This window comes from Alnus glutinosa, chromosome 10 (genome assembly GCF_958979055.1).
Source record: "Alnus glutinosa chromosome 10, dhAlnGlut1.1, whole genome shotgun sequence".
NCBI lineage: Eukaryota > Viridiplantae > Streptophyta > Magnoliopsida > Fagales > Betulaceae > Alnus > Alnus glutinosa.
The window spans coordinates 5,975,263-5,988,039 of NC_084895.1; the positions used below are offsets into that span (position 1 = coordinate 5,975,263).

General features: G+C 32.3%; 2 protein-coding genes across 3 annotated transcripts; one reads left to right on the top strand and one right to left on the bottom strand.

The window, feature by feature from the left end:
• Positions 1-541: 541 nt before the first annotated feature.
• On the bottom strand, positions 542-3,651 carry LOC133880709 (rust resistance kinase Lr10-like). Of its 2 annotated transcripts, none has more exons than XM_062319705.1 (6): positions 3,359-3,651; positions 2,758-2,790; positions 2,617-2,655; positions 2,283-2,372; positions 2,013-2,057; positions 542-1,752 (listed from the first exon to the last, which is right to left on the bottom strand). In XM_062319705.1, exons 1-6 carry the CDS (start codon positions 3,630-3,632, stop codon positions 635-637), a joined length of 1,599 nt encoding a protein of 532 aa, XP_062175689.1. In that variant the 5' UTR covers positions 3,633-3,651; the 3' UTR covers positions 542-634. The 2 variants fall into 2 exon arrangements, with proteins under 2 accessions (XP_062175689.1, XP_062175688.1); XM_062319704.1 differs by having other exon boundaries at positions 2,963-3,651.
• A 672-nt stretch (positions 3,652-4,323) lies between these two features.
• On the top strand, positions 4,324-6,103 carry LOC133878951 (rust resistance kinase Lr10-like). The gene is made up of 3 exons (XM_062317512.1): positions 4,324-4,429; positions 4,907-4,933; positions 5,013-6,103. Exons 1-3 carry the CDS (start codon positions 4,324-4,326, stop codon positions 6,101-6,103), a joined length of 1,224 nt encoding a protein of 407 aa, XP_062173496.1.
• The last annotated feature ends 6,674 nt before the right edge of the window (positions 6,104-12,777 follow it).

Consider the following 12,777-nt stretch of genomic DNA (forward strand, 5'->3'; position numbering starts at 1 on the left):
GTTGAAATCACACTTATTATATATTGATTGGCATTGCATATTGTTGTAATCTAAATTTTATGGGGGATATTATCAATTGGATGGTAGCTTGAATGGGGTCTATAGACTTTTTCCATGAATTAAAGTTTCTTAATTAACTTGAAATTGTAATTTCCATTAGTAAGTAAATTTCTCATAGTAATAGAAACTTATAGGCTATAGCGCTTGGTGCTTTTTGGTGAAGAAAATATCTAAAGAACATATGCATCGATGGCCCTTTAGAAATTGAGATCACTGGGAAAAAAAGTACTGCATGTTATCAAAGAAAAAGCTTTTTCGATACCTTCTATCACTAATCACTACCTTTCATATTTAACCATTGTTTTAACATTCTATGCCTCCAACCCTTGCAAAGAAATAGTTCCTCAAATTGTTTGTTGGCATCCACATTCAAAAATAGAAGTTCATGAATGTCAACAATAGCAATATATCTTCTCAAATTTCAAACTCAAATTCATTGGTCAAGTATGGGAAAATGGAATTGAACACATAAATATTAAGCATCTTTGTGCTATCAAACATATATGAGAAAACTAATTTTTTTCTTGAACAAGGATATAATAAATCAAAAGACAATACATAAATTAATTTGCATTTAAAATTGAGATGATTGACTTGATTCATTTGATGGATTCGAATTCTCTCCACCACCTATTACGGTTTCGTCTAGTGATGAGAGGAAAGGCTTGGAAGGCATTTGTAAGCATTCAACTTTTCCTTCAAGCATTTGAATGACTTTGCTCATTGAAGGGCGATCATTAGGCTTCATCTGTATACACCATAATGCAACAATGATCATCTTCTTGCCCATTTTCTTTTCCTCTTCGGTGGCGTCTTCCAATATTTCTACGTCGTTTCCATTTTGCAATTGGTTATAAACCCAAGTAGGGAAGTATGTTTGGCTTGAGTGTTCTGCAAATGCATTTACGTTCTTTCTTCTACCGGCCATTTCCATCAATAACATTCCAAAACTATAAACATCAGCTTTGAATGAGACGCCTCCAATATTTTTGTAGAACAACTCAGGAGCCATGTATCCTAATGTCCCTCTTGCAGCAGTCAAAGAAACAATGCTATCATTTACTGGATATAATTTTGCTAGTCCAAAGTCAGACACCTTGGGAGTAAAATTTTCATCAAGAAGAATGTTGTGAGGCTTGATATCAAAATGTAAAATTTGCATGTCACATCCTTGATGTAAATATTCAATCCCACGAGCCACTCCTAGAGCTATATCAAACATTTGATCATAGCTTAGGAGCGTGTGTACTTCTGACAAAAATATGTATTTATTTAGGGAACCATTAGGCATGAACTCATAAACAAGAGCCCGTTTCGATCCTTCAACGCAAAAACCAATGAGTTGCACTATATTAACATGGTGAATCCTTCCAATGGTTGCAACTTCACTTATAAAATCTTGTCCGTTAGCTTTAGACTTACCTAACATCTTTATAGCCACAAGACGACCACTTCGAAGTGTTCCTTTAAATACAGTGCCATAACCTCCTTCACCCAATTTCTCCTTGAAACTTTTGGTAATCTTCTTAATTTCGGAATAAGAGTACCTTATTGGCATGAGGTTATTGTGACTTTGTAGAAATTCTTCAACAACATTATACATGGATAAATGCCTCCTACGCCATTTATACATCAAGAATGCAATTACAAATGGAGTCCCCAATATCATTTTTGCTGCTGGGAATATTAGTCCTATGGAAGAACATCACCAAAGTATGGATTGTAAGCCAACATGTTGTTGCATTGCTGTAATTATATATTTATTTAATTTAGTATGTATAGATCCTAGTAATTAAGTACAATTAATACTTGTTATCTTTTCCAGGTAATAATTCAAATTTTCATTTTGGCCACATATTATAAATTAATTCATGCTTAATAGTTTATAGAATGATCTGCTAAAAAGGAAAAAGAAAAAAACTAACGAAGATCAAAGGAGAGAAGATTCTTACCATAGTCAATAATTGTCAAGTACGTCAGTAATGGAATTGGACGAGCTGGAAGAAATATGAAAAAAAAAAAAAAAAAAGAATTAATTAATAGGGCCATGCTTAAGAAGAAATAAAAGCAACAGTATAAACCTGTTGCTTCATCGTATCATCGAGGACGTACAGTCAATATTCCATTTCGATCTATGTGGTTGTTTCATTATATACTAAATTTACCAAATTGCCCATAGGGAATTTATCCTGCAAAATAAATTTTTAAGATTGAAGCCCCACCTCTGCCAAATAGCTCATATAATCGTCCTTTTAGTTGAAGTACTCTGTCTTCTAGTCGTTGTCCTAGTGGTACTGGTAGTCGATTTGATACTGTTTTTGACAAACAAGAGAATAACGTGCATCAGTACTGTTTGGAAACATAGAATTAAAACTCAGCATTTCTTTTAAAGTTGAAAATATAGTATTTGTCCGGTTTTATTTTATTTTATTTTATTTTATTTTATTTTATTTTATGTAAGCATCACATTGCAAGGAATGATCTGTTTATAAAAACAAAGGAATAAGAAAAAAAGAAGAAGAAGATAATCAAAATAAAAAAGATAACGGTTCTTACCGAAGTATAACACTTGAAGTAGTATTCGTCTAGCTATAACTACAACATGAAAATAAATAAATAAATAAATTTATCAATTAATAAAAAAAGGTGATTTGAGTATAAGATCCTTCAAACAAGTTTGTGAGATCGAAAACTTACATAGGTATATCTTTTGAAGGATTCCTTGTTTGCCTAATTAAAGAACAACGTCAGCGTTTAGAAGCATGAATGGTTAGCGATGAGAAAAGAAAGAAACAGAAATTTAATGGTAATTAAAATTTAAATATGCAAGAAATTTAATTAGAAACTGCAAGTGTTGTGTATTTTTTTTTTTTCGCATGCATTAATTCTTTTATATACGCACCAAATCGCGTGGTACCCCAATAAAGCTCAAAACCCTGTAGCAAATCATTGTGGAAGTCTGTACAGGAAATATTTCTCAAGTCAAGATAATAATAACGATCTCGCCAGGATATGAGAGATATTTGCTCTACTTGGCACAAGTCCCCCAACTCCACTGCAGCAGAATGATAATTATACTGGAATAGAGCGTATGTATACCTCTTGGAAGAATACACTCCACCCTCAAAGCAAGCAGAAATGTTTAGATGATACCGAGAATTCACTCGCTTTTCACATTTCACGAAATACACTGCCATACTATTTCCTAATTGATATGGATTCCTGGAACTGAAATTATTATATTCTAGAGAATAACGAGGGATGAATGAGTAGTACTCATTAGCGTTGAGTCCAATACCTGGGTCTACAACTTTGATTGTGTATTCGGTGTAATTGATTTGTCGTACGTAGTATCTTCCATCATGTAAGTGTAACACTAGTGTTTGGTTGTTCTCACATGAAAGATTATACCTTTGATCGCCGCAGTTTTCTGAATCGCTCGTTAATCGAAACGGCTTGCTTATGTTAAGGATAGAGCCGCAGGAAGAAGTACAGTAATCCTCAGCGGTACTAATATTGCAAGTTTGATGAAGGAGGAGGACAACAACAACAATAAGGGTAGTCAGTCCCATTCCTTTTGCCAATGAGAACTAGAGAGAGAGAGAGAGAGAGAGATATTCCACATATTCCACAGCAAAGCCTATATATAGACAAAGTAAATAATGTAAGGCGTAAGCACCTACGTCATATATTGAAAAATAGGCCTTTTATGAAGTATTTAAGAGGCTGGTCGAGAACCATTAATTGCTGATGGATATTTGCATAGAAATGGTATAATCTCATACTTGGTCTTGTTTGTGGCTTTCATCATAGACCTTGGAGATGCCCAAAATATGTGTGCTGAAACACGTTGTGGAGGTCATGGCCCACCCATCCGATTTCCCTTCCGACTTAACACCCAGGCAGATCACTGTGGGTATTCTGGGTTTAATCTCTCCTGCACTAACACAAATGATACAGTGCTCGAGCTACCCGTTTCAGTGAAGCTCCTTGTCAAAGAGATTAACTACAAATCTCAAGTAATTCAATTATATGATCCACAACATTGCTTCCCAAGGCCGCAGCTTCAGCGGCTCAATTTGTCTAATTCCTCTCCTTTCCGATTCAAAGTAAATTTCTGATTACCTTTCCGACTATGCCTTATTTAATTGTTCCCCAAGATCAGAAAACAAACATCAATATCTCATCTATTGTCTTAGTGGTTCTACCTACCAAGTTTACCCTGCGACTGAGATCAATGCGTCCCTCATATCTTGTACAAAGATGTATAAGCTTTATCAAATTCCAGTTGCTTTAATAGCAGTGGATTATGATAAATTTGTTCAATTGAGTTGGTCCACACCAGACTGCAAACGCTGTGAAGTGAAAGGCAAGTAATGTGAGAAGAGTAATAGCAGTCCATCAGGAACTCAGTGCATCCCTACACATACTAAAGGTATTCTATCTATTCAATTCATTTGGAGAGCCACCTTTAAAAGGACCCAACATCAAACTCTATTTACATCTTTCTCTACTTTAGTTAAATATTGTTTTTTGTGTTTTAAACCAACCAGTTTAACTGCAGTATTTCAAGTCGCAAGTTTTATTTGTTTTAGTTAAAACTGAATTAAAGAAGACAGAGCTCTTGTTAAATGGGTCTTTTTATGAGTTCTGTTAGATTTTTTAAGAAAAGCTAAATGTAAAGAGCTTATTCTGAATGCTCTAAGTCCTTTTAGAAGCCTCCAATTGGACTCAAGATTTAAATTCAATATAACTTAGCTATCAGTTTATTTTTTAGGCGAATATTAATTATTTATTTCTTAAAATATACATTAATGAGAAGCTGATTGTGTTAAATCTTTGATAGGAGCATTACCAAAGTTAGCGATTGCTGGTGAGTTGTATATTGGATGTTTGAAATTGTTCTTATTGTGGAGATGAAAGTTATTGATTCATGAATCTTTATCATGCAGGTGTCATCTTAGGTTCATTTTTGATACTGTTCTCTATCTTTACTCTCTACCATTTCTATACTTATGATAAAGTTGAAAAAGAACATCAAGCAAAGATCGAAAAGTTTTTGGAGGATTACAGAAATTTCAGACCCACGAGATACTCGTATGCTGATGTTAAAAGGATTACAAATCAATTTGCTGAAAAGTTAGGTGAAGGAGCATATGGAACAGTATTCAAAGGAAAGCTTTCCAATGAAATTTATGTTGCAGTGAAGATCCTGAAGACATCAACGGGAAATGGGGAAGAATTCATAAATGAAGTAGGAACAATGGCTAAGATCCATCATGTTAACGTGGTTCGCTTGGTTGGCTTTTGTGTTGATGGATTTAGAAGAGCTGTAGTTTATGAGTTCTTACCAAATGATTCACTAGACAAGTTTATATCTTCAACGACCGCCAAGAACCTTATTCATAATTGGGATAAGCTGCAAGATATTATTGCTTTCGGCGTAGCAAAAGGAATCGAATATCTTCACCAAGGATGCGACCAACAAATCCTCCATTTTGACATCAAACCTCACAATGTTTTGTTAAACCAGAACTTCAATCCAAAAATTTCTGATTTTGGTCTTGCCAAGTTGTGTTCTAAGGATCAAAGTGCAGTTTCCATGACCACAGCTAGGGGGACTATGGGCTACATTGCACCTGAAGTGTTCTCTAGAAATTTTGGAAATGTATCTGCAAAAGCAGATGTTTATAGCTTTGGAATATTGTTACTTGAAATTGTTGGAGGGAAGAAAAATGTTGATGTTGCAATTGAGAACACTAACCAAGTCTACTTTCCAGAATGGATCTACAATCTCTTGGAACAAAAAGAAGACATACGAATCTTTGTTGAGGATGATGGAGATGCTAAAATTGCAAAGAAACTTCCAATTGTAGGACTTTGGTGCATCCAATGGCACCCAATGGACCGTCATTTAATTAAAAATGTGGTTCAAATGTTAGAAGAAGAAGAAGATAAATTAACGATGCCTCCTAATTCCTTTGCCTCTGCAGGCCTCATAAAAACTAGAGAAAATATGGCTACAAAACGTCTAAACAATTAGTTGGAAGTGATTCCAGAATCAGAATAATTATATGTAAACTTGGCATATGTAATAATTACTATATATGTTGTAATGATCTTGTAATCCTAGAACTTATTAATTTTGTAATCAATGTTGGGACTTCAATTCGATGATTATAAAAAGGTGGCTACTAATTTTTTTTTTCTTTTTCTTTTATCTGCCATATTTTCCTTTTCAATTGTCAATTTCTTAGGTTGTCATATAATCTAAGAATGAATTTGTTTTAGTCACACCATTTATTTATGAAGCACCACACAATTTATCTTGCTGCTGCACGGTATCTATAAAAGACTAATGTATATTTCTGAATATATATCGGCTCAAGATCCCTTACTTTATGCATAATAGAAATATTAAAAATCATGACAAATTCATGATCTGCTCTTTATCACATTAATGGCCCTACAAATTCAGGTTTGTACTAATCCCCAAAAATAATTGGTCCAAATTAACCTTCACTTCCACTCCTTATTTATGGGTTATCACTCACACTTTCTGTGTCTATATCTTTTTCATTAAGGTGTCCGAGTCATGCATGGCCATAATTAACAATCAACCCTTCGTCATTGCCCTCGTCAGTCATACACTCTGGATTCCAAAAGAAATTTTCAAGATCCTACTAGTGATTGGATTTGGACCACACCACTATCTCCCTAGCTAATGTCTCTATGTATTTTGAGTCCATGATTGAGATTACAAATAGTCATTGGCACGCAGACTCCACGCTCATTATTGCACTACTAAAAACTCAGTGTTTGCTAGCGTTAAATGGAAACACTGATAAATTTTTTTCAATATCGGCCGATAATATTTGATACAACACATAGACTTTGGCATGGAGACTACACGCTAGCTCATTATTGCACAACTAAAAAATACGGTGTTTACCGGCATTAAGTGAAAACACCTATTAACATTTAAATATCGATGTTTATCTTAAACGCCGATAATGATTGAGACAACACATAGCCTTTGACATGAAGACTCCATATTCATCATTGCATCGATAAGCTTTTAAAAATTGGCGTTTAGCTTAAATGCTGATGATAATTGAGATTACACGTAGCCTTTGGCATAGAGACTCGATATTCATTCTTGTTATTTTGTTGGCCATTTTTCTACCCACTTATTTGGAAATTAAAGTTATGCTTTCCTTGTATATTATTGTTATAGTTAATGCTATTTTGGACACATCGGAAATTATCTCTACTTCTAAACCTAGAATTGTGATTCTCAACAACTAAATTATGGGAGAGATGAAATTCCCAAATAATGTATTTATGGAAAAACTGATAATTTTTGAAATATTTTTTAACTATTATTTATTCATTTATCTGCCATTATGATATGAGCCGTTCATTTACCATAATAATAAGAATGGCTCATATCATAATGGTAAATAAATGAATAAATAATAGTTAAAAAAAGAAAGAAAGAAAGAAAGAATAATGTATATTTCTGTATATATATCAGCTCAAGATCCCTTTCTTTAAGCATAATAGAAATATTAAAAATCATGACAAATTCATAATCTGGTCTTTATCATATTAATGGCCCTACAAAGACAAAGAGGAATGTGGGAATTAATTTTTTTGTTTTTGTAAATGCCTTTAAACGCTCTTGAAGAGAGGCAAGCTACGCTGTAGCTTGTAGCTTGTAGTGTGTGATTGATGAGGGCAATGGCAAAAGGGTAGATTGTGATGTACATGACTGGGGAGTGGGGACACTTTAATAAGAAAGATCAGAAGGGGGCAAACTTGTGGACTGAGGGTCATTTTGGGTTGACGTTCAATGAATCCGAACCAACGTAATTCTCTTATCTTTTCCAATCCTATCAAACTGCAAATTTTCCTTCCACATGCATTCTCTGAACCGTCTTGGAAATTTCTTTTGGGATCCAAAGTGAATGATTGATGAGCCAGAAATAATTAAGGACTGGACGTGAAGGTTAACCTTCAATTTGGACCAATTATTTTTGGGAATTAGTGCAAACGTGACTCACGGCAATCTTACTGTAGTTTATGAGTTGGACATTTCGCAATCGCCGTTGTTGTTGGATGAATGTTGTCCACTGGATTGGATGCCTATTAGTCTTTGCGTACACAACACGGTCCAACTCTAACTAGAAGACTTGTTGCCAAGCTTGCACTTTGATAGTCTTTGAGTTGGGGGCGGGGCTGTAGAAAAAACTTAGAAATTAAAGTCTTTAGCTTAAATGTTTTATGGTTACCATAGTATTTTCTTTACGTGTTGTATTCGTACTCAAGTCTTCTTTATATTATCTTTAGTTGGAAATAGAGGCTATCTTCTAATCAGTACTTGTCAACTAGAGACAAAAACAAAAGGCCTTTTGTGGAAAGTTAAAACTTAGAAATTAAAGTCTTTAGCTTAAATGTCTTTTGGTCACTGTAATCATATTTTCTTTACGTGTTGTATCGTAGTTAAATCTTCTTTACATTATCTTTATTTGGAACTAGAGGCCATCTCCTAATCAACTTGTCAACTACAAAGACAAAAACAAAAAGGTCTTTACATGTTGTATTCGCAGTAGTCTTCTTTACATTATCTTTATTTGGAAATAGAGGTCATCTTCTAATCAAGTACTTGTCAACTAGAGACAAAAACAAAAGGCTTTTACGTATTGTATTCGTAGTCACGTCTTCTTTACATTATTTTTAGTTGAAACAAGAGGCCATCTGCTAGTCAACAAGTATCTACAACATAGTAGAAATTTAAAAACTTATAAACAAATGGCTTGTCTGAGTTTCCTATTATTTTCAATTATTTTTATTGGAAAAAATATAATTTAACCTCTCAAATTACTATCATTTCTCTGGATGGCCCTCTAAATTACCAAGGGTTGCACTCTGACCCTTCAAACTATCAAAACCTTTGAAAAATGCTATTTTTTACGAAATATCCCTTAAATACCCCTGCCAAGTGTCATTTTTCAATTAAAAAAAAATAGAAAAAATTCAAAAAAAAAAAAGAAGAAAAAATTGGAAATATTAAATCTAAAAAAACTAAAATTTTATTTTATTTTATTTTTTATTTTTAAAAAAAATATTGTGATCGAATGGAGGATATACTACTTCTTTCCAGCATTATCATTGGGAACGATGCACGCCTATAACTCAACAAATTCGTCCCCGTCTCTCCGAACGCCTCTCAAAAAAAAAAAACATTGTGGTTGGCCAAAACGTGAAGCCCTGAAAAAGCAACACCAATGAGATGATAGCAGAAAGTCACCTAAATATTGTTGCATGCACTATTGTAAAAGCAAGTACTTAACAAAACATTTGGCCTGCGTATTGTATATATATATATATATATATATATATATATTTTTTTTTTGAGGACTCATTGTAATATATAAAATAGGGAACAGATCATGCCGTGTTCTTTGGTTTGAAAAAAGGTGGGGAAATGACTCATGAGTGCTCAAAACTCTCCATTGACGCTGATTTAGTCTTCCCACATAATCTTGACGGCGATATCCTACCGGTGACTTGCCATTCATAAACTAGCAAAGACTTCGACAATCGATGACCTGAGCAACGACTTCGATAAGGTGGAGAATTTTATAAGAAATTAAGAAAGACCCAATTATTTATCCATAAAAAGAAACAAAAGGACAAGAATACATAAATTAATTAATCCATTTGAAATTTCTCAATGATGTATTATTGTTTTTCTTCCTCTGCCGCAAGACATGATTTAAAAATTAATTTAAAGTTTAATATTTTCTTCTTAAACTTAACTATCCTTATGAAATCAAGACAGACAATAATTTGAGTTCCTCTACTTGTAAAAAAAACAAAAAATGTGTTACTCTTACCTCTATCTCAATTCCAAAACTTTCATAATAATAAACGGAGAAATGCTATAAAAAAAAAAAAAATTGAGTTAATCTTACCTTTATCTCAATTCCAAAACCTTCATAATATATATTAAACTGAGAAATGATATCTACTACATTTTTACCTTATATTATTGACATAACAGTATCAATTAACTCTTAGACTAATCATTTTTTTAAAAATAAAATATTCAATGGTTAATCAGGACCGTTTCGTTAGCATTGTGAAATATCAGTGAAATAAAAATGTAATTTAATTGGATATAGCTAGAAAATAAGCACACTAAAAAAAAAAAAAAAATAGAATCAATAAAATCTAAATAAATCTAAAGACCATATATTATTTTCTCATCCTGCATCACAATTTTTTATAAAATGCAGCTATTTTTTTTTTTTTTTTTTTAAATAATATCTTAAAAAATGGCACTTATTTTTGGTAAAACACTACTATTTTATTTTATTGTTATCCTGTTTGTTTATTGTTATTCTTTTTTTTTTAAAACAAAAATGAGTTCTATAAAATGTACTCAAATTAAATAAACAAAAAGAAAGGTAATGAATTTACTTAATGGTAGAAAAAAAAATTATAAAACCAATTAGTCAATACAAATTATACAATAGAATGTTAATAATAAAAAGAATATCATATACGTCATATTAATACAAATGTTCAGGTTCTACAAAATACAAGTACTGTCTACCTAGCAAATAAAGTGCTTACAAAATCTTAGTCTCATATTAAAAAGATGAGTAAAGTCAGCATAGAGTTGATCAATATAATTATAAATCTAGTCACGAGTGCTATGTTTTTTATTAATTCCTTTTTAGATAAGATTGTGCATTATAAGCAATTCTAAGGAACTTTAATTGCAACATGAATAATTGTTTTGAAGAAATAGCACAGATGTAATTAACATTTTTTTCAGATCATTACTATCCTTCCACTATCTAAATTAGCATCGAATAATTATCCTCATCAAAATATCTGCAATTAAAAGAAGAAGAAAAAAGTGTAAGGGTCTGTTTGAGTTTACGATTTTAAAAAGTCCGATTTGAAACGTGATTTGTAAAACCGCAAGTAAGCGTTTGATAAAAAATGCAATTTGGCCTCTAAAATTGCAGTTTAACCTTTAAAATCGTACATTTTTAAAAACGCACCCCTTTACCTCCGATTTGAAAAGCGCAGATTTTTCTACATTTGTCAAATCGCAATTTTTCAAAAATACATTTTTAAACAATACATCTTCTACGATTTAGTTTAAAATTGAATTTTTTTTCTGGAAAATCACAATGCAAACACACTCTACGTAGAAGAGTGGATTCCTATCTCCTCCAATCCAGTGCATTCCTATCTCCTCTAGTCCAAAGCCAACCCAAATGCGAAATCTAATAAGTTAATGAGTTTTCTTGTACTACTTGAATTTCAACGTCCACAATCGCCAACGTGACGTCAGGGCGAAGCCCAATCTCAGTTGTGGGCTATTAAGAAAATAAGGAGTTTTTTTTTTTTTTTTTCTACTTTTTCACATTTTTCAATAAAAATCAACATCAAAGCATTTCAACTTTTTTCACTTTTTATGTCAGATCAATAATTTTTTGTTAATATCTAAATAAAAGAAAAAAAATTGTTAAAATTTTCAAACGTTCAAGTATGGACATTTTTATAAATTCTGTTGAATTCTATCCAACACCTAGATCCTTACAATTTTTTTTTTTCTTTTTTTTTTTTCCTAAAAGAGAAGATGGGTATTTTGAAAATTTTGACAGAATATAATAGAAAATTCTAAAAGAGAGTTGAAATTGAAAAAAACAAAATGAAAGATGGATATCCTAAATTAACATTTTTTAAAGTTTGAGTACTTAATTGCAAAAGATCACGGGTTATAAGTAAATATTTTCCGATTATTTTTTAAGATTAAATAAAATATGTATCTTCAAAATATGAAATTTCAAATATTTTTAATTGTGTATTGAACAGTTATTAAAAATCATTATCATGTTAATTGCGCATATGAAATATAAAAATTGCATGGTATGGAATAGGTGGTGTTGCTTCAACACAAAAGGAGATGTCTATAGCTATGGAATATTTGTGTCGTAAATGTTCACAGGAAAAAGACCTAGTGACACAATGTTTTGTGATGGTTTCAACTTTCATAACTTTGTTAATATGGCATTGCAAGAAAACTTTGTCCAAATTGGCAATCCAAATCTTCTTAAAAGAGACGTATAATTAATGAAAATTAGTCGTGGAAACAGAAGAAGAAGATGGCTACAACTACAATTATCAGAATAATATTAAGGCAGTGGAAGACAAAGATGAATTTCAATGAATGAGTTGCTTTTAAAAAAATTAAAAAATTAAAAAAACCTACAACAGGATCAACTGTGGGATCAATTGGACGACAAACCAAATGATTCCACATCTGTGGAAGACTTTGAAAAATAAGTCATCATTTCTCCTTTAGTTAGAAATAGGAATCAAATTTAGTGGAATGATAGTGGGCACTCTGCTTCGATGAAAGAGATGAAGAAGACATGGCCGGGTATTTTGAAAGTAGAGAGCTTTATGTCTTGAACAAACATTAATATAAACTCATTTCAATTTATAATTTAAGCTCAGTGGACTCGAGAAATTATTACAAACTCCTTTCGGCTGTGTTATTAAATTCAAATCAAATCTTGAACATCCAAACTGTACGTGCTATTAATAGATTCAATGGCCCTCCGATCCACTGGGGGGACAAGCAGGGCCAGTAAGGAAAGGGAAAGCAATGAAATTTCTTCACCCCAC